The sequence below is a fragment of the Urocitellus parryii genome, chromosome 6, assembly GCF_045843805.1.
Source record: "Urocitellus parryii isolate mUroPar1 chromosome 6, mUroPar1.hap1, whole genome shotgun sequence".
NCBI lineage: Eukaryota > Metazoa > Chordata > Mammalia > Rodentia > Sciuridae > Urocitellus > Urocitellus parryii.
The window spans coordinates 136,358,835-136,381,129 of NC_135536.1; the positions used below are offsets into that span (position 1 = coordinate 136,358,835).

At 37.1% G+C, this 22,295-nt stretch overlaps 1 protein-coding gene across 3 annotated transcripts in view; it reads right to left on the minus strand.

The window, feature by feature from the left end:
• The window catches only part of Agbl1 (AGBL carboxypeptidase 1), an 809,509-nt gene that overhangs the window by 383,384 nt on the left and 403,830 nt on the right, over nucleotides 1–22,295 (minus strand). For 2 of the 3 annotated variants that reach the window (XM_077800295.1, XM_077800297.1), the window contains exon 19: nucleotides 12,944–13,073. In XM_077800295.1, coding sequence (XP_077656421.1) covers nucleotides 12,944–13,073 — 130 coding nt within the window. Of the gene's footprint in view, nucleotides 1–7,612; nucleotides 7,928–12,943; nucleotides 13,074–22,295 lie in introns of those variants that run through there. The other variant, XM_077800298.1, reaches the window with a different exon arrangement.

Here is a 22,295-nt window from a genome sequence, read left to right on the forward strand (position 1 = left end):
ACTTAGAACCATTAAAAATAATGCATAGATTTTGTTTCAGCCACTAAATTCTGGGGTGGTTTATTAAGCAACAAAAGCTAAGTGCTATGACCATTTTTTTTGTTTTAGTCTAACTATATATGCTCCCCTCCATCTTACAGACAAATGTTCTCATTTCCTCCCCATGGAAGATACACTGAATGTTCCACAATATCACAGTAACTGACTTTCAGTACAAGATCTCATTTCAGTCTTTATATTCCAAACATAACTTCTGATCCCTAAATAATAAAGGCAAATCTTGTGCTTTCCAAACACCTACACACGTGGTTGAATAATGAAACAATATCCCCAATAAACACTCATGTTTGGAGGGACTAAATTGGACAGACAGGGCAGTTTATTGTCCAAAACAATTTTGCAGTGCTTCCAGGCAGACTTGGGACGTGCCTAGATCTCCAGGCAGGGCTGGCTAGTTAAGAACTGATTCTGCTCCTATCAGCAGCTCACCAGTATTTTTTTCTCTATAGATCTTTACTCTACCCTTGAGATCTGCTTAGTTTTCCATTTTCCTTCTTGGCCACACATGAAAAAGTTACTGAAGAATACAGCCCCTTTTGAGTTCAAGCACTGAGCTTTTCTGATTCCTGATGTGGAAAAGTTTGAGGGTCCAAAGATCATTTTGGTTTCAAAAAGCCACAGTCTCTTTGAATCAATGCACTTGGAAAGCACTAAGAAATAAAACACATGAAGGCAAAATAGTTTCCCTTCATTATTGGTTTTAATTTCTTTAAAACATAATGGATGGTCTAAAGCACAGTGGCAACAATGCAGAGAATGGTCATAGCCTATGAAAAATAAATGAATTAAAATAAATAGCAGAAAATATAAAGTGGATATATACTGCTACAAAGTCTTTAGAGTATACATGAAGCAGTATATTATCTGAAGGTAGACTCTGTTTAATTAAAGATGGATATTATAAATAATAGAGTGGACAATAAAATGTTTTTAAAGAACATAAGTACTAGTTCACGCATAGATAAATTTGATTAATAAAAATTCTCAAGTAATACAAGAGAAATTGTAGTAGACAATGCTAAAAATAAATTAAACTTGTAAAAATAGATAGAAAAATTATAAATCCCAGTTTCAACATATCACATGTTTCATTCAATGTTAATGGACAAAATATACTAATTAAAAGGCAAAGAATGTCAGATTGGATACAGAAGCAATATCAAACATATTCCATTTATGGGAAATCCATCTTAAATGTAAGATTAATGGATGAGTTAAAAGTAAAAATATATACTATGTAAACAATGAACAAAAGAAAGTTGGAATAGCTACATTAATTATCAGTGAAAGTAGATGCTTGAACAAGAAGTATTATCTGGGATAAAGAGGGTTGTGATAATTTATGTATTAATCTTATCTTTCATGGTTAAGTGCTACCACTTGGTTAAGTGTTACTCAGAGATTCCATACTGTATATGAAAATCAAAGATCTTTTCTTAGCCAGGCACAGTGGTGCACACCTGTTATCCCAGCAGCTCAGGAGGCCGAAGCATAAGGATCACGAGTTAAAAGCCAGCCTCAGCAAAAGCCAGGTGCTAAGCAACTCAGTGTGACTCCTGTCTCTAAATAAAATACAAAATAAAATAGGGCTGGGGATGTGGCTCAGTGGCCAAGCGCCCCTGAGCTCAATCCCTGGTACCCCAAAAGACCTCGTCTCAAAGGTAGCATCCCTCTGGCCTTCAAAGATAACTACAGAGTTTTTCATGGATGGAGATGCTCTGCTCACTTGTGTATTTTCACTATCTTGGTAGATAGAGTTATCTTTCAAGCCCTCTGAAAGAAGAAAGGTGGGTGGGCAGGTCTTACAATATAAACTCAGTACCTATCACCAGCTCCCTAAAACTTTGGTTTCCTGCTCCCATTATGCCAGGGAGCTCTAGCATCTCAACCTGACTGAATGTAGGCTACTGTCAAGCACAATACTCAGTCAAGCAACAAATTGAGCTGTTAGATCCACCACTAGCTGTTCAAGTTGACAGATTAACTCTAAATTGTGTATTCATACCGATGAAGGCAGTCAATATCCAGCAGTCTGTTCTGCCCTTGTTAGTAAAGTACCCTTAGAATCCATTTGTACATACGTTGCCATGTTTCTGATGATGTGTTTTCAAAAGCTTATAATTCTTTGGGTATGCAAGTTATTTCCTCCTAGGTCATAGTGAGTACTTATTTCTAGTTTTATGCTGATATTGGACCCTGGTTAATTAACTCAGAGCAGTAAAGTAGAGTAGGTGTGATAGGTCTTAAAAGAAATATTTTCTATCAAGGCATCTGCCTCAGGTGAGGTTATCTCAGGATTTTTCAGGAAAGGGAATAGTCTCCCCTTTTGCCATTTCCACAGATTAATGAGGCTTTCATAATATTCTAGTCTGGACTCTGGAGCAATGGATCTCAAACAGTAATAGGCATCCAAGAGCCTGGAAGCATTGTTAAAGCAGATCACTGAACTGAGCACTACCCCAGCAATTCTGTGATTGAAGTAAGTCGGAGGCAAGCCCAAGAATCCACATTTCTAACAGGTTCCCAGGTGATGTTGATAGCCCTGGTCTCAGAACCATCCTTTAAGAACTCCTGGTCTACAGGAACCAATAAAATAGTTTGAGGTTTAATCTTCTCCCATCCTGAAATTTCTACCAACCTTTATTTCTTATACCTCAGTTCCTCTTTGTGAATAAATACCCAACATTCTTAAGAAAAGTATGCAAACAAATTCAGATTGTGTCTTAGCAACAGATTTCTCAATAAAGCTGAAGTTTTGCCGGCTTGGTGACAGGCATGCCTTAAATGCTGAATTCAACTGGAAAAAAAGAGCTTTCATTTATTTGTTTATTTATTTATTCAGATCCTTACAGACTTGAAAAGCTAAGGTAAATGACAAATTATAGACCTATTCACCTGGGGAATGAGCACTGCTAAGCCCCACGAGTTCTAGTGGCCTCTGAGGGTGCAGAATGAAGGAGAAGGAGAATTGTTCTGCTTGTTGCTCCAATGACATCCCTAAAAATAAATGCCTGTTAATTATAAGAAACATGTGTTCCTCCAAATTGCAGGGGGCAATTACAAGACAAATTATCACGTTATTCCAGTTGAGGAAGCTATTTCTTTTCTACTGGAAGATAAAATACTGATATGTTCTTCCAGTAAATTTCTGCATCAGGTTAATAGAAAATGTGCCTGGTAAGGGCTCTCTAAGATCTACAGGTTAATCAATAGTCCCAACTTGTTTACTTGTCAATTAATTCAACTAATATTCCCTGTGAGCTGCTATATGGCAGGAGAAATTAAAGTTTAAATATAACACAATCCTGCCCTCCATAGCAACAATAATGTTAATTAATTTATTGAAGATTTATAAGCTTCCAGATACTGTGCTTAAAACCTAAGAAAAATATAACCTAGTAATTATGCAATAGTAAAAAACTTAAATGATGGGTGTTATACAAATTGTTTTACATATAATAATATAGATTATGCTGTGATGAAGTAGATGTCCCCATTTTGTAGTTAAGAACAATAAATTTTAGATAAAATAATAACTTTCCCAAGCTTGCACTGCTATCAAGTGTGCTATTAAATTTTTGAACTTCAATTTGCCCTAATTCAGAGGCAATGTTTTAAAATATTTTTCTGTATTGCCTCATCCAGGAGCTTTGTTGAGATGATCCAGCAAGCCAACAGATGGTTGTTTGTAAAGCAAGTGGAGAGCTAACATAGAGATAAGCATGGGCATCTCTGGGAATCCAATTAAGGACATGTTGCACACATCTAAGGGGCAGTGTTCACACTGCCCATCAAATGAATGGTATCCCAAATGCATATGCTGTCCTGGTCCTGGGATTGATAAGGGTGTTATTCCAAAGATAAATACTACCAAGTAAATGGAAAATGGGGGAAATGAGCTATGCATTTGAGGAACTGCAATAATTCAAAATACAGAGCATACAATAAAAGAAGATAGGCTCTTAATATGTAAGTAGTAGGTAGGCCACTAATACACTGGCATGCCATTCTGTAGGTGCTGAAGAAGCCTTTGAGCATGGAGGAGAAAAACTCAGATCATTAGATCAGGAGTGTTAGGAATGAACTGGAGGGACTGATGCCAGACAAGAGATGGCAAAAGCCTTGCTTAAAGTAGTACAGAAAATATGTACAGAAAGGACATGTTATGAGAGCAAAGAGTAAAATCTACAGGGTTTGGAGACTGGCTGGATTAGAGGCTAAGGAGGAAGAGGTTAAGAATGATGCCTGATCTTCAGGATTAAATGAATAGGCAAAGATCATGCTTTTCCCCAGGCAAGGACATAGTAATAGATGCAGATTTAAAGGTGTTTTGTAGCTTAATTTGGTTTTGTTTGAGCAGGAGTACTTAGGTTCAAACTTCTGATCCATGGCTAAACTGATTCCCCTTTCTGTGTCTCACTTTATTCATCAGCCAAGTATATGGTTGGATTGTATTATGGTTTTGAAACCAAGCTCTTATACATCTTCCTAAGACCTTTTTATGGAATTCCTCTCTGAGCTAAATTGCAAGGTTAATTTAATTCATGCAAACATGAGTTCCGTCATTTCTTACTCAGCCAAGAATGTGATCAGGACCACATCGCTATGGTCTTCATCCTTCATCCTTCATTCTTCCTCTGCCTCCATTGATCTCATTCTGAATCTTCTGCAATTTAATTTAGCCCCTTGTTCAAGAGGTTACTCCATCCTATTTCAAACCACTCCCTCACTAATTTCCTGCTCCCCATGGCTCACCTGTCCCTGATTGTGTTTACTGCTCTGCTTTGCCAGCTCTGCACTGCTGTGCTTTCCATTCCTGACATCTGGGTCTCATTCCTCTTGCCCAGCAGCAAGACCACTACATTATTCATACCATGGTCATGGGAAAATGAAGGAAAGGCTGGAGCTGAGAGGAGACAAATTCCTGAGAATATGGTAGCAACCCCAAAAAGCAACACTTTTAATTAAACCAAACAAGGCTTATTAAAAAGCCTTGAAGATTCCACTTGTGCACCATACTGTGCAGACAGCGTTCGGTCCAAGTTCTTGAATGGGGTAAACATCTCTATGAGAGAATGATATTGGTGACATGTTCAATTACCTTCCAAGAGCCCAGTTTACAAGATTCTATTTCCCAGTTATTTTGTCAACTGCCACATAGTTGTCCCTAGGTATCTGCAAGGTATGGGTTCCAGGACTCCCAATAGATACCAAAATCCATGAATACCCAAGTTCCTTATATAAAATAGCACAGTATTTGCATGTAACCTGTAAATATTTGCTTGAATATTTTAAATCATTTCTAGATTACTTTTAATATCTAAATACAATGTGAATACTTCATAAATACACATTATACTACATATTGAATTGTTTAGGAAATGATGACAAGAAAAAATCTATACATGTTCAGTACAGATGTAATTTTTCTTCTGAATATTTTCAACCCACAGTTGGTTGAATCTGTGGATGTGAAACACAGGGATATAGAGAGCCAATTATACTCTCACCTTGGTAAATGTTTCATCTGAGTTATTAGCAACATCTAGTCATAGGTGAGGTTAACCACAAGAGACACATGTAGAGTTTATGCTTACAAGCATCTGAAGGGGGTTTTAATGATCTATTCCCTTTACCCCAAAAAGAGTCTTTCACTTAAATTGGGCCATATGGACCAAAGTTCTAACATAGTCTTAGAAAAGAATATTATATTTTTAAATTAAATATTATACTTTTATATTAAACTCAGCAGTGAGCCAATAATTAGTTTATGAGACTGCTCACAGTAAAAACCTTGACTATATACTATAAAATGGTAGAGGAGGTTTTCTGCCATCCCAGGTTTGTATATTTTAATGTCCTTCTTTCCAAAATATTTCAATTACATTGAAAAAGCTCATGCAAACTAATACAAAAACATAGTCTAACAGGTGGCTTTGCTTTATATCTAAAACTCTTCTGGTAAGTCATAATAATATTAACACTTGCTATTTATTTAGATGTCTGTCCGTGATGTGCCAGCACCATGCTAAGATTTTACACACATCTATAATTTGCTAATTAAAAGTTTTGAAAGGAAAATACTATGCAAGTTTTACAGCCGACATTCAACCTCTACTAAGGTTAAAGGAAGTTAAGCAACTTACCCTTGACTGCTCATTAAAAAGAGACATGTTAAATCTCAAACTCTGATCAATTGGGGTTCAAAAATTTTCCCAAAATAAAACATTGGCTCCACAATAAAGAGCTATATTTCAAGTTATCAATAAAATTAAGAGTGAACGGCTGGCTTGGCCTGAGTAGTTGTTTTCTGCTCTCCATCTCTGCCTGGCCAGCCGTCTATAAGAAGTAAGCTCAACACTCTGGAGGGCAATGTCCATTGAGCCCCTGGCAGGTACCACAAGAGTGAAAAGAGTTTCCTTTTCCCATTTACAGACATTGAAGCTGAGAAGCAGCAGCCTGGATGCCACCAGAAGACATCATCCTGCAACCCGTCAGTGTGGGTGAGGCCTTTGCATCTGTCTTGCTCAGTGGCAGGTACTGAAGCCCTCAAGTAGAAGGATTAAACTATCATTTTGTATGCCAAGTCCTATCCATACAGATGGGTTATTGGGAACCTCAGTTTTTACCAGAAGATAAAATGTAGACTATTCTTTTCAAAATATCATAGTTCTCCAAGTTGTGAAAGTGAATTCTCAGGCTAGGGGAGTGTGAGTATTCACTCACCACAGACGTACCCTGCTAGGAAAGGAGACTTACCTCAGCTTCCTGATTTGTAGTCCTATCTTTGACGACTGTTGGTTGCCTTGATGTTTCGTGCTTTGCTCTGGACAACTCTCACTTTATGGTATCAGAACTATGAGCCAGATGGACAACACCACTGGCCAGGATCATTGCTACTTGCTCTACTCATGAATCACTTCTCCTGGGATGTACATGTTAGGCAGACAGAGCACCTCTAGGTCCTCTCCAAGTCTACATCTGAAGCCTGTTTTGACTTCTGGCCCTCCCTAATGGAGAACAGCCTCATGGAAAGCTAGCTTCCTTGGCCTGATCTCCAAACATCTCTTTCCTCCTTTTCCCACTCCTCACACCCTGCTTTTCTCCCAGCTCTGGCGAGAGGCACTTTCACTAAAAGCTGAAGGGAAACACTGATCCAGGCCACTTCCCTCATTTTCCCCTTTACGTCATCTTCTCACCTCATTCTATCCCATGAAAAATGAAAAATACGAAATTTGTTTAGACTTCTTTGAAAAATCTAAATGGCCTTCCCTGTGGTATGTGGAAGACACCAGATTTCCCTGTGATACAGAGAAGGTACATTGAGGATACTAAGTGAGGGAAAATGAAGAGTGCCCTTTGTTTTTCAACATATCTTTATTCAAAAATGTTTAGCAATTGACTTAAATATAGATTATCTGTGTCTGTAAAAATACATAGACCCAAATGTGGATTTTGATATATTGTTTTACTGTTACCTCTAATAGCATACAAACAATTGCAAATAAATATATAGAGTCAAATTTTATTCATTTATTTACTTCCACTCCAAAAAACAAAACACACACACAAAAAAAAAAAAAATTCTAGATTTAGTCCCTTAGCACAAGGCATTGAAAATAAGCAAAAATAACCCTTGTTCTTCTGCCACTTCTGAGGAATATGGCACAGATAAAATAAACTATGAGCCAGAGCATTCTGAAATTATTGGAGACAAGGGTTTATGAAGGGAAACACTATCCACTTTCCCCTTCTTCTTCTGTGTCTCTTTTAAAAAGAAGCTGATTAAACCAAAAACACATGCCAGAGGGATAAAAGAAGACCAGGAAAATAATTTAAGTAGCTAAAAATTCCATTTCAACGGACCCTAGAAAAAAGAAAAGAAAAAATATGCTAGCCCCTTCCCATGGCAGAAGGCAGCCCAGTTCCTGTGCATTGTAAACGGAAATCAATGAGCTCTTCAAAGCTCACTGAAATCCTTTTACCAACACACACTCACATAGCCAGAGCCCAGAGGGTGATAATCGATACCTCTCCTAACTCTGAAGCGTCAGTTCTTCACAGCAGCCCAAGGGCCAGGCCAGCTGCAACATGGCAGCTCAGAAGAGGCTGTCTACCTGGGTCCCTGGGAGCTCACTCTAACCTAAGAGCTTTCTTTCACTACCAAAGCTCTTCTTGACTGCCTCCTTGGCCAAGGACCTCCTGACCCTTAATGGAGAACTGCACAAAGAAGAATGGGTTCAATGCCTCCCATGAGCTGACTGCTCAGCTTGTCTGTACCTCTGGGATTCCCTGTTGGCAGGCTTTATCTCTTGACTTGGTTTTGCTGACTTCTAAACAGATCTTCTTCTACAGTGTTTCTATCCAGTTTTGGCAAAGATGTATTCTTTCACTTGACTTGCAGCACTCTAGTTTGTTAGCTCTTATTTTGAGCAGTCTCTGTGTCTCCTAGTTGCATTTTAAAGCTCTGTAATCCTATATTTGTTTATTGTTAACATTTTTTAAATTTCATAAATGTATATCTACAGTAAAAAGCACAGGTCCTGAATACATAGAAGTGACTACCCACATTCATGATATAGAATGTGTCCACTAATCTAAACATTCCCTCCTAACTCTGGTATTCAGTATCCTTCCTTAGAGGCAAAAACTGCTCTAATTTCTACCTTCAAAAACTACTTTTACTGATTTTAAACTTTAAGTACAGAATGTGTAGTCATTAGTGTCCAATTTCTTTCACTCAACATAATGTTCCTGAAATCCAGCCATGTTTGGAGTATATCAGTAGTTCAGTTTTTTTGTTTGTTTGTTTGTTTTGGTTACTGAATAATATTCCAGTGTATGAATAATTAAAATTTGCTGTGTTCAGGCTTTTGCATCCAAAATCCAGACTATGTAGCTAACAGAAAGAGCAAAAATCTGGGTTCAAGAAAATTAAAAAACATTACAAAAAGGTCTGGAGATTTCAGATAAGTTTTTGCGACCAGTTAAGTGAAAAGCTTCCTTTCCTTTACCCTATTTAGTGACTCCATGAATAGAAAACTCACCATATCTCCAATTTTACAAGGAAGAAGACCAAAAAGGTCAGTGATGGCTAAATACCTTTTGAAGAAAGAATATTTCTCTGCTTTACTAGGTCTTTACCAGGGGAAATTCTTTCTTTTACTTCAAGTTAAGCTCAAATGATGATACCTACAGTCTCTAGCTTTGCTATGGCCCTGAGAGAAAATGACTCAACCCTTCATTTGTGTTCCAACAATACCTTGCATGGGCCTTTGTCTACACCCTGTAGTATCATATTGAAGAAATGAGTCCACTTTCTTTCAAAGTTAACTGTGTTCCTGTAAGAATAGGACAGACTTTTCCTTTTAAATTGGCTTTGTATCCCTGTCCCCTAGTATAATGATTACACATACATGGTGTAAATGAATAGACAAATGAGTGATTGTCCAGATGAGGGGGTGGATGGAAGGATGACAGATGAATGCATGCATGGACAGATGGATAGGCTGATGGATAGGTGGATGGATGGATGATGGATGCATGGATAGAAGGACGGATGGGTGGATAGATGAAACAATTGTGAATATTACCATGTTGCCTATAAACGCAATGATTTGTCTGGTCTTTAGCAATCCCCAGAACTATCAGGGTACTGTTTTCTCTCACTTCCCCACATTCTCATTGATCCTGGGAGCTCATATTAATCCACCCACAAATAGGTAAATGCCTGAGTAGCATCTGGAATAGCTAGAACTTCTGAGCTACCATAAAATGGCTTCCTAGTGACTCAGAAAACATTTTTTTTAGTCAGACATTGGGCAGTGTTGCCATTAATCTCCAACATTAAAGATTGAGAGTTAATCTGGACCCAGTGGAAGGCTTTCCTGTAAAGGACAGAGTCTGGAGTAAGTGGCAATGCTTTTTCTGCCAGCAGGAGGCTGGTTAAATATAGCCTTGCAGGTAACTAAAGGGTGATGTTGAGCCCATTAGAGAGCTTTGTAGCACAGTGAATAGCATTTAGTCCTCAGCTGTTTCTCACCCACCTCTCAGATGGTCCCAGCAGGAAACAAGTCTGTGGCTGTCATGTTTATAGCTAATTAATGTTTATTTATATTTTTAAACAAGCCTTTCACCTGTCATGCTTTAAAATGAATGTTCTGCTCTTCAATTAGAGATTGTCAGAGCAGAAAGGAATCCTGTTTTGTTGTGTGTTTAATGTGTGTGTATTTAGATGTGCATCAGATACAAAGCTTTTTCCTTCTAAATCTCTCTCTTCTCCTGTAGGCTAAAGCTTCCTACTCAGAGAGATACCCTTCAGGTTTCAACCATGAGATTTGTGCCCTCCGTGCAGGCCATGAGCTTACTTTGAGAGGGTCAAGAGCAGAGATTGTAATGTCTTCTAAGATGCAGGCTTGGGGGATGTCAGTACAGTGATATTGTAATTTAACCACCATAGAACCAGGATTCTTAAAGGGAAAGAAAGGCTTTATTCTCTACGTTAAAAAAAGAAGAAAACAAAAACAGGCTAACTCAGCAAGCTGGGGATATTCAAACCCTATATGTTTCAAAGAGCTGCCTCTTCACTGGCTCTTGGGAAATAAACTTCACACCCTTGAAATATTCTGCTGGATCAGAGTGTTTCTCTTTAGCTAGAGACCTGGGCCATGCCATAAAGTCACTGCCAACAAAGTAATTTATGGTGGAGGTTTGGTGCTATCCATGTGATCTCTGTGCAGGGGGAAGGTTGGAGACTAAATAACTAAGATCAGCCATGTGAAGCACTCCATGGTTACACAATTTACTACCACTAAAATATACAGACATATTCATGGTCTACAGTGTGATATTTCAAGTATATGGTGTGTACTAATCAAGTCTGATTAATTAACATTTCCATCTCCTTATCATTATATTGTTTTTATAGACTTCAAGCTCCCCTCATCTAGTTACCCATAAAATATATAGTAAGTTATTGTGAACTGCTATTATCCCACTGTGATGTAGAACATTAGACTTTATTACTTTTATCCTGCCATAATTTGGTACCCATTACCCTATCTCCCTCTATCTCTTCTCACCACACCTCCCAGCCACTATTAATCATTATTCTACATTCAGATAGACTGTTTTGGCGTCCATATATGAAACAGAACTTGAGGCATTTGTCTTGCTATGTCTATGTGATAATTTTTTTTAAAGTTTGAGATGGGAATGCTAACTATCCTGATTGTATCATTGCATATTATATAATGTATTAAATTATCACACTATACCACTTAAATAGGTACAATTAAAATCATAAATTAAAACAAAACAAAACAAAAAAATCCCTGAGAACCAAGACGGAGTTGAGCTTTCCTGGTTGGTAATTACACTGCTGCTGGAGAACTGAGCACTTCTCAGTTCTGGAGAAAATACCTGGAAATCTGTTCAGTCTCCCCTGGACCCTGCCATGTATGTGTTTTACCTTTGCTGATTTAAATCTGCACCCTTTCTGTAATAAACTGTAGTATTACTACAACAGCCCTTCTGAGTTCTGTGAGTCTTTCTAGGGAATTGCTGAACCTGGGAATAATCTTGGTCACCCCGAATATGCTCTGACAAAGAGGAGGTAATGAAGAAAGGTGGGGTTGCAGGATGGAAATGCACATAAGGACTGAATTCTAATGCTGCCACATTCAATACTTCAGGAAAATCACTTTACCTGTTAATCTCTTTTGAGATTTAAATAAGGGTCTATGATACACACACACACACAAATATATATATATATATATATATATATATATATATATATATAATATTCATTAAATGTGGCACCATTTGGATTACATAGTAGATGTTTAAAAACTGGATAATGATACAGATGATTAAGTTGGACATTCTCTGGTGTGTCCACTCTGTAAGTTTCTTAGGTTAGGTAAGGACTCTAAATTTGAACATAAGCCCCACTATACTTTCATGGACAAGTATTTTTCATAGTTTATAGTCAATAAATGAGCATTTCCATATGATATTTGACTGCCATTTCCTCTTTCTTATTTTAAGTCTAGTTTCTAATAGTCTGTTTGTCATCAATTACATAGTGCTAGAAGCTTGGAAGAAAAGTCTAGCTCTGAAAGTACTTAAAACAGTGTCAGAATCATCATAAGTGCTAGAATTTTGTAGTATTAGTTGAACAAGAATATGAACACCTAAAAGATTTTCTCCAAATACTACCTTGTAATATGCACATTTTATTTCTTCTTCAATAACTAGGGGGAAATAGCTGGAAAGTCAAGACCCAGGAAATGGAATGGAATATAATATCTCAACCAGTTTTTAATCAATGAGTATGGCATCAATACTTTCCCCATATTTGGGATGAATTATGTCCCTCCAAAAGATGTGTAGACATTGGTGCCTGTGAACATAATCTTATTTGGAAATAGGGTCTTGGCAAATGAAATAAAGCTAAGATGAAACCATACTGAATTAGACCAAGTGACCGTTGTCCTCATAAGAACAGGGCAATGTGGACACAGTTAGAAATAGGGAAGATGGCCTAGTGTAGACAGGAGTAGAGACCAGAGTTCTGTTGCCACAAGCCAAGACCACTGAGGACTGCTGGCTACCAACAGAAGCTAGATCTAAATGGCCCTGACAACACCTTGATTTCAGACATCTATCCCTCAGAAAGGTGAGAGAAAAAGTTTTCATTGTCCTTAGGTACTCAATTTGTGATCGTTTGATATGGAAGCCCCAAGAACAACCCCAGTCCCGTTAGAGCTGGACAGACATAAGTCTTTGGACTTTGGTTTTCTTGACTTGACAGAAGCTAATGTGCTTCCTGGAGGGTACAAGGAAACCAGGTACAAATGTGGAAACAGAAGTGACTCACCACGGGACTCCGGCCAATGCTGCACAGGTAGTGAAGGAGTCCTTTTGCATGGTAAATGGTTGGTTGGAGATGCGCTTGGGGAGAGAGCCACTGTCTGTTCAAGTCCTCCCCTCTCAGTGAGCATCTGTGACTGCAGAAGCAAACAATAAGCGAATAAATACGTATTTAGATGGAAATAGCTTGAGAAAATAAAACTCAACAAGACAATTACACTAATGAATTCAACTTCCCTTTGACTTCTGCCCAATTGGCACCAGTTCCAGATGTCCAAAAAGCTGCAGATCTGTCCCTTAAACTCCCAGAGTCCTGCTTATTTACAGCTCCAAAAGGAACTGGAAACCATACTTGACTTAATGTCGGGTTATCAGTTTTAAGACAAAGTTTGAGAAATGTAGTTTCCCACAATACACATCATGAGAACACATTCAGTGCATTTCTCTAATATCAAAACCCTTCGAATCTACAAATAATTAAGTTGAACTCAGTTCAGTCTGAGCTGTTGGTTATATCACATATGATATTTCCAGCTGGTCCAATAATTCTGTAAGGTGGATAGTATTACACCCTGATGAAGAGACTGAGACTTGGAAATTATTCAATAAGGGACCCAAGATAACCGAAGACCAGATCTGTTTGTCTCTATCCCTTATACTCTTTTCCTGATTGTATTGCTTCCCTCCATAGAGATAGTAGATGACTCAAAAGCTTGATATTTACCCAGAATATCAAAGTCCCTTTTCAAAGATAGCATCAGTTATAGTTTGGATTTGGAATGTCCCCAAATGTCTTGAAGGCTTGGTCCCCACCCAATGGTACTATCGGGAGGTGATAAACATTTTAGAAGGCAGGACCTACTTGGAAGAAGTAGGTCACTGTGAGCATGACTTTGAAATGTGCATTTTGTTCCTGGTGCCTGGCTTTCCTACTCTCTGCTTCCCAACCACAATGGAGTAAACAGCTCTGCTCTGCCATGCGTCCCCACCATGATATTCTCCCTCATCACAGGCCAATAGTGATGGGGCCTTACAGCATGGACTGAAACCTCTAACACCATGAGGCAAAATAAACCTTTCCTCCCTAAAGTAGATTTTCTCTGGTATTTTTGCCAAAATAATGGAAAGCTGACTAACATATCACTGTAGTATATTAGAGTTAGAATGAGCTCAAAATCAACCATTCACTCATTAAGGAATGGTTATACTCACATTCAAAAGTACCAAATTACTTTATAGCCCACTTATAGGACAGGTTCCTGGCATTCATGCTAAAATGGTACTCAATAGGATTAACAAGAAATGTGCTACAGATTAAGAGGATCAGTACAGTATTTTTATCACCTAACTCTGCCAGCGCTCCCCATTTCCTTCACCAGCATACTTCCATACTCCAGCATATCAAATTGCTCACAGCTTCCTCTGTGCAATTGTTTCTGCTGTCCCTTTACCAGGACTCCCAGATCTCCAGCCATTCCCACCTATTTGATTTTCAGGGTATCAGCCTTGCCTCAGAAGATTCCCTGAATTGCCAAAAGGTCCACAGGTTACCACACAGAACATTGCATTATGTACTTCTATTTGTTGCAATAACTTCCTGAAGTTCTCTTAATGACAGTCCTTATAAACCCACTTTGAATGTTTTTTTTTTTCTTTTCTAATTTTTATTTCTTTTGTCTTCCCTGTTAGATTGGGAGCTTTCTTGAAGCAAGGTCAGTTTCTGGTTACTATCAAAACTCTAATATAGGAACTGTGTCAGATCTGGTATTTAATAAATAATTTGGAATAGATAAATGCACTAGCAATTAACTGCAGAGTCAGTTACATTTTGTATTTTTAAAACAATCAATCTTATTTTCAATAAATCTTGGGGGGAAAAGAAAGAAGTTTCGGCCTCCTTCTTTTACTACTTTTCAATCTCCATGTTTCTGAAATTATCTTTAAATATTAGTTTCCTGCTGCTTGTCAGCTGGAAAATCTTTAATCATTTATTCTGATTTCACCATGAAAATATTTTGACTTGTGAAATGGTAGGTTTTGTGTCTCTTCCTCTTTGGCTTTTTTGCTCTTGTTTATTTTTTTCTCCTTTCCTCTTCTTAATAGCAATGACTTCTAGACACAGGGGTTATCTATTTTGCTGGTCACTAAGGGTGCAGATAAAATATGAAGCAGATCTTTAGAACCAATAGCAATAGAAAGGGTCTTGCATACCAGACTTGCTTTTGAACTTCTTTTCTGCATTTAAATTAATTTACTTTCTCATATCAAGATATTTTCAGGCACAATATCCCAAAGTCTCAGGATTCTCTTTAATGGCTCTGTGATTTGCCTTGCCTTGACCTGGCTTCCCATCAACACTGGGGATTTTTTTTCTTTTGTTACACAGATTGTGATGAAATTAGTTGGTGTTCTTTAAAAGCATTTTTGTTGTATAAATGAAAATGCAGTCATTATAAGCTAGCTAGTGATTCTGTGTTAACACTCTCTCTGTCTTCTTTCCTAGGCTCCAAGGAGTACAATTTCAGGGACAGTATCTACATGGAGAAGGTCCACAGGTTACCACACAGCATAAATGCAATTCTAGATTGAAACTCTTCAAAATAAAAAAAATGAAATTTTGTGCTAAAGAAGACTGAGCTTTGATTAAGAAGACCTAGTTCCAATTGCCAGCTCCATCATTGATTATGGGATATTGGGGCCTCTCTAAGAGTCAATATTCTCATTGGGATAAAATACAGATATGCCTAACCTACTTCACAGGATTATTTTGAGGTTCAGATGAAATGATATTTTTCCTTATGAAGAACAATCAGGTAAATTATGCAGGCTGAATGGAAGAGAAAAACATCTTTTCTAGGACCCCAAAGGAGAAGCTGTGGTCAATTTTCATTACCAACTGACTAGAGCACACTTAAGGGTGGGGTAGTAGAGTTGAACAGGAAATAATTTATGTAAGAAAATAATTCAGAGAAATAATCAACAGAAGTTTTTGATCAGTATTTGGGATGCTAGATAGTGCCAATGAGAGGGTGGCATCTAATATTATTTGAGCACCTAGATTGAGAGAGAAATTAGATTAGTGAAAGATACACAGAAGTTAGGAAAGCTGTTAGTTTGGGGAAAGTTTTGTTTGGTTGTTATTTGCTTTGCAGAGGTGGAAGCAATGAATCATTTCATTAGTATAAATAGTTTATGCGGCTTTACATGATTGCACTGTGTTTAGGGCTCTGTGTTTGGCTGGGATTTTGAGGGTATCTCTGTGTGTGCCTATGGTTTCAAAAGTTCTTATATGCAACTGCAGAATATTACAATATGTACTACATCTAACTTCAGTACTTTTTCTTTTAAAGAAAATCCATTTTTTTCCAATCCCAAACTCATTTGGTATTTTGTTAATAATATCAGAGTTTCCTGTAGTCAGAGGAACTTCTGCTGCTCTTCCCAGGGATTTGTTGTAAGCATTAGAAGATGAAATACACCCCCATCTTATTATCTACTGTAGCATTTCTGCAATGACAGCTGCTCCTTCCATGTGGAGAAAATTAGCAGATGGACAGAAATGACTGGCTGGCAATAAATGCAGTGCCTATAATTTCTGGAAAGGGGTCATCCCTCAAATAGAGTCTGAAATCTTGGTTTGTTTAAGAAGAATAAAGTAGTGATCATTGGTGTCTTTCACCATTAAAAACTGTAAACTCATAAGGAGAAAATAATGCACCTTCTTTTCTTTAGTATAGATAGTCATTTGATCCAACCAGTCCTCCTTATTTCTTAAGGTTTAGTTTAAATAAAGTCTCATTAAAATGAACTTTATATGCTCACAGCAGGCTAGGTACAGGGTGCACAATCTCCAGATTGTCCAGGGACATTCCAGTTTTAGCCAGGAAGCTCCTACATTCTATGGCATCTCTCAGAAAATCCAGAGTGATATTTGATCTCCCTGTCCAGATTCCTAATTCTAAGAGTTGTTGCAAAACTAGGATCCCTGGCCAGAATTAGCCCTAATTGTTTTGCATTGACTTTGAATGCTTTTAGGTGGAGCTTGTACAATCCATACAGTTCAAGAACCTTTACTGCCTATTCTTATTTTGAGATCTCCACACCACATCATCTGCCTGCTTTTTGAGACATTTACAGCCTATGTCTAAGAAGCATCTAAATTTTAAAACTGAAGTATTTGGTGAGACATATGTTTTTCCTGTAAAGAGGGGGGCAAAAAATAAAAGAAAACCTTCCTCTGGTATACATGAATATGTCTGTTTTATGACCAAACAAAAACATATGCCCTGAAACTAAAAGAGTGAGTTGGCAGTACCAGTTTCAACTAAAAGATCCCTGTATACGGGCATCTGTATAATATCTGGAGTAAAATACAACCTTAAAGGTCAAACACTCTCAATGGAAACAATGTCACCTAATATTAACTATAGATCTTATTTGTCTTCCAAGAATGGGAATCACCCAAAGACTGAGAAAAAAGTATTATCACTAAAGGGTTCAGGAAACAGACCCTGAACTACCAGGACTCCAAAAGCAAACAATGGAGCACAAATCAGAAAAACAAAGAGGAAAATCGAATCACTTACTAAAAGAGAATTTATAAGGTGCAATCAGAAAAGAAGATGATTCAAAAATCTCCCATCCCTCTCTGAGTGAAAAATAGAGAGACAGGGCCCATCCGACTGAATGAATGATGCCAGGCTTGATGATATTAAAGCCCCTGCACAGCAAGCTCTGGAGCCTAAAGGGAAGCAGCGTGTTTGAGATTTAGTGAGCGGCTTCATCATTCACTGCACATCCTCTGAACAGGAGGCAGCCAGTGTGCAGAGGGAGAATATCTGTAAAGGCAAAGAGATACATGAAAGCTTCAAGAACAGGGCAGAACAGCATGGGGCCCGTTGGGCCAGACACTGCACCTGAGCTTTCCAAATAAATATTGCTTGAATGGACAAAGGGAAGAAAGAGGAAAAAACAAAAGGCAGCTTCATTTTAAGGCCTGGTTTGTTGTAAAGCTAAAAACAACCAGGGTTGCCAGGGATGTGTTATTATGTTTCAAATAGTTTTGTCACTCAAACACTCAAAGTCAAAATCTGAGAGCAGAGAAAAAAGAGAGACCAAACCTAGCTGTTCCTTCCCACCTTTAGGAACCCAGAAATTGATTACCACAAGGCTGGTCACCACAGAAGTCGTTAAAAGATGAACCAGAACTGAATAGATGCTGTCCTCGTCTTTGTTCAAGATATTGTCCAAAGTAGACATTTGAACATAGATCTGTATAAATCTAATCCACCTGTTCGTTAGTCCTTTGCTCCTCAAAGTACCATCAACAACCAAAGCACCAGCAGCACCCATGGGTCCCACCCTGGAATCTGCATTCTAACAAGATACCGAGGGAATTTGGGGGCACATTTAAGTGAAAAAAAAAAAAGCAGTGCTTTATATGGTATCTTAAGGAAAGGAAGAAAAATAACATTTGTAATGGAACCAATTTCTTTAAAAGGAGTTTTATTCCCCCAAGCTTCCAGCAGCTAGAATACATAGTATCTGGAATCTCTGGATTCCATCCTTAAAGCTTAAAGAGATCTACACACACATACACACACACACACACACACACACACACACACGCGCACACACCTGTCCATCCCCATTTTCCCTATTATTATCTTAGTCTTTTGTACATTTTTAGGTGGAGCTTGTACAATCCATACAGTTCAGGTACCTTTACTGCCTAAGAAGAACAACAGAGTGAAGGTTAAAATGCATTTTATTTCAGCTCTAATTTGACAAGACTGATTTCATTCAAATATGCAATGGGGCAATTCAAAAGATCACAAAGAAGAGACAACTTCAGCTTAAATCCCTTCAGAACAGATTAAGGAGTGGGCCAACATGGCTGCAAATACAGCACAGCCCTACAATATCACATGCACCATTAAGGAATAGGTCTTCAGTTGATTCACATTTTCATACAGTGCTTGATCCCACACAAGAAAGATATGTGTTCATTGTAACAAGCCAACTTCTGCACTAAGGTCACCAGACCAACAGCTATCTGTGAAGAATCTGCCAAACACACACATAAGTGAACTGTGAAACCTTAGGCTGTGGCAGCAACTAGCCAGCCAGCTGGCCATCACCTATCACAACTGGCTGACATTTCACACCACTAATATAATTTACCAGATGTGGGTAAAATTGATTTATTTAATTTTTGAAATTTTAAGTCTTTTCTTAACCCTCACAAAATAGTGTCAGAATGAGAAAAGAGAAATATTTTAAAAATCAAGAACGAACATTTATTTCTACATTAGCAATTGCTAGAAATAAATAAAGAAATAAAAACCCTGAAAAATTTAACACTCATACCTGACAAAGACAATCAACAAAAAACAATAATTGATGGATACTGCATATTTACATATATGCACATACACGCAAAAACTCACATTCATTTCTAAAACCAGAAGTTCTAAAAGCTCTCATGGAAATCTCTCACTTAATGGAGAAACAGAACAATTTCCACAGGATCAGGAAGAAGGTAAAGATGTCCACCGTTATGCAACATGTAACTGCAAGTATTACCTAATGAATTTATATGAGACATCAATGAGCTTCTGAATCAATAAAGACAAAAAATCATGTGAACTTGGAGATAGTACTAACATATACCTGAAAAATCCTGGAAGAACAATGATTAACTCAAACAATAGCAGTTCAATAAGGTAGCAGGATATAATATTAACATAGACAACTAAATTTCCAATAGGAGACTAGTTGCATAATTTCCTGCATCCAGAAAATGAAGTACTGTGCATCACTTTTAACAAAAGTATGGTAGCTTCTGTGAGCTGCTATGGATTGGAGATATTCAGGATATACAGTTAAATGATAAAAAGCATATGTAAGATTGAGGAGATAGAAAATCCATGTGCATTTATTCATTTGTACAAAAAATAGAAGAACAATGAATCAAATTAATACAATTTATTATCTATGGGGGTAGAAACAGGGTATAAAGGAAAAAGAATGTGTGAATGGAAGTGGGATAGAAAGAGAAAGGGCAAAAGACACTTCTTAGACCGAATGTTTGTGTATAGTTCCAACTTTTCCAACCATGTTAATTTTTTACAAGCTCATATGAATATATAAATAAATACAATCAAATATTAGAGAACCATGGAGAAAACCCAAATAGATTACAAATATTTATTCATGAACTTAAACTCTATGACAAATAAATAATACTGAGGAAGCAAGAGGTAACTTTGGAAAACAAAATTCTAGCAATAAACTGTAAGCTAAAGACAAAAAGAACAGTATACAAATTTTTTTTTCACAGCAGTATACAATTCTAAGCTAGCAATTCTAAAACTACATTATGTGTATTCTAGGAGTGAGAAAATAAGTGAATCAATTATGAATAATAACAACTAGGTTTTTCACTGTCATGGGGAGGAGTTGCAAATAAGCATTAACTCTGCAATGTTGTGTTGTAATCAGAAGTATCAGCATGAACTCACAGTTTTTTTTATGTACTGATAGGTAAATAAAGAAATAGATATAAACATGTGTGTGTATTCACACATCCATTTCATAGCTCTGCCTAGTGGGAAAACCTAAAACAATACCATAGTCATAAGAAACAGGTCCAATGCACAGACCTCAGTTTCTAAGTGCCATTGTTCAAGGAAAGGAATCAGGTTTCTTAGGGAAATGCCTGCTTCCAAAATTGGGACAGGAAAAGAAGAATATCAATGTGGAATATCAGTATGTCTCCAGAAAATAAGGAAGAACTCAAAGATAATGGTGACATGTTGAAATGACACAGAGATCAATTATAAGGGGACCATGGTGGCCGAATATGGTCAAGATGTGACAATAAAATAAACAATAATAATAGATCATAATTCATGGAATAAATCTAATCTTCATGTATTCATATTGACACAAATAAGGGGAGAAGGAATAGCTCTCCATTTCAGTAGAATTCCAGTTGTAAAATATGGAAGGAGTGAGGAAAATAAAAAGTTATCATTTGGCAAACATCACAGTAATTGCTGCAAATAAGAATCATCACTGGGTGTGAAAATTAGTGGGTGAAAGTCTCATGAGGGACACATCCTTTACATGGACTCAGGGTATCTCCCCACAAATACTTAATAATTCTGAAGGGGAAAATATCAGTTTTATGCTGTAGAAGGTAGGTAGATAGCACTTCAATCAATCAAAGTTAGCATCACAGTGAGTGAGACCTATCCATTCCGCAATAATGCACTGAGAGAGGCACAAGATCACTAGTGTGGGTAGCATTCTTGCCAAGACAACAACCTATTTGTCATGTGGAAGCACCAAGCAACCCCATATTGAAGGTGTAATCTCCAAATCGCTTATCACTACTCTTCAAATATGTCAAGATCAGCAAAAGAAGACTGAGGGACAATTCTAGCCTGGAGGAGAATGAAAAGATATAACTGTCAAATGCAATGCCATCATCCTAGAAAAGGACATTACTGAGACAATTATGGAAGTATGAATGATGTATATAAATTCTAGCATATAAATTTTAATTTCCTAATTTTAATTATTATATGGATATGTAAAACATTGGTATTTGAGAAAGCTGAGTGAAAGATACAATTTTTATACCATGATTGTTCCTTGTGAAAGTTATACACATTTAAGAGTTTTAAAAAGTTACCATTTAAAAAAAATAGAAATTCTGAAATTCATTAAAAACAACATAAGCAAGAATTAGAAAAACTCAAAAATTCAGAAATTATTTGACAACAACAAATGGTGAGAAAAATAAAATATCAACTTGTAAATGAAATCCAGCCTAGAAAGAACACAAGAGCTAATAAACAAGACAAATAATGCCATAAGACAGAAATAATGTGAAGTGAAAGACATTTTTTTTAATTCTAAGAAAATAAAGCCATTTAGAATTTGAGGCAATGGGATCAATATTGAAAATAGGCAAGGAATGTCCAGCACACAAATATCAATTCCTAAAAAAGAAAAGTAAAGTCTAATATATCTCTTAGGATCAGGAAAAAAACACTACATTCAGCAAACTCTCATGAAATAATAAAAAAAAATTCAAAATGACATATCAAAACAATGTGTTATGTACCTGAGTCCATACTGATCCAGAACAATTAATACCAAGACACTGTCTGAGAATATCACTGGATCTTAAAGAAAAAGAAAACTATTGGTAATCTAGGTGATAAGAGAATATGTTCATATAGGAAAGATTGAATTATTCTTTTTTGATGACAACAATTTAGAAGAAAATTGAATGGGGACAGTCAAAGTATTATGGAAGACATTTAAAGAAAGAAAATATGAGACAT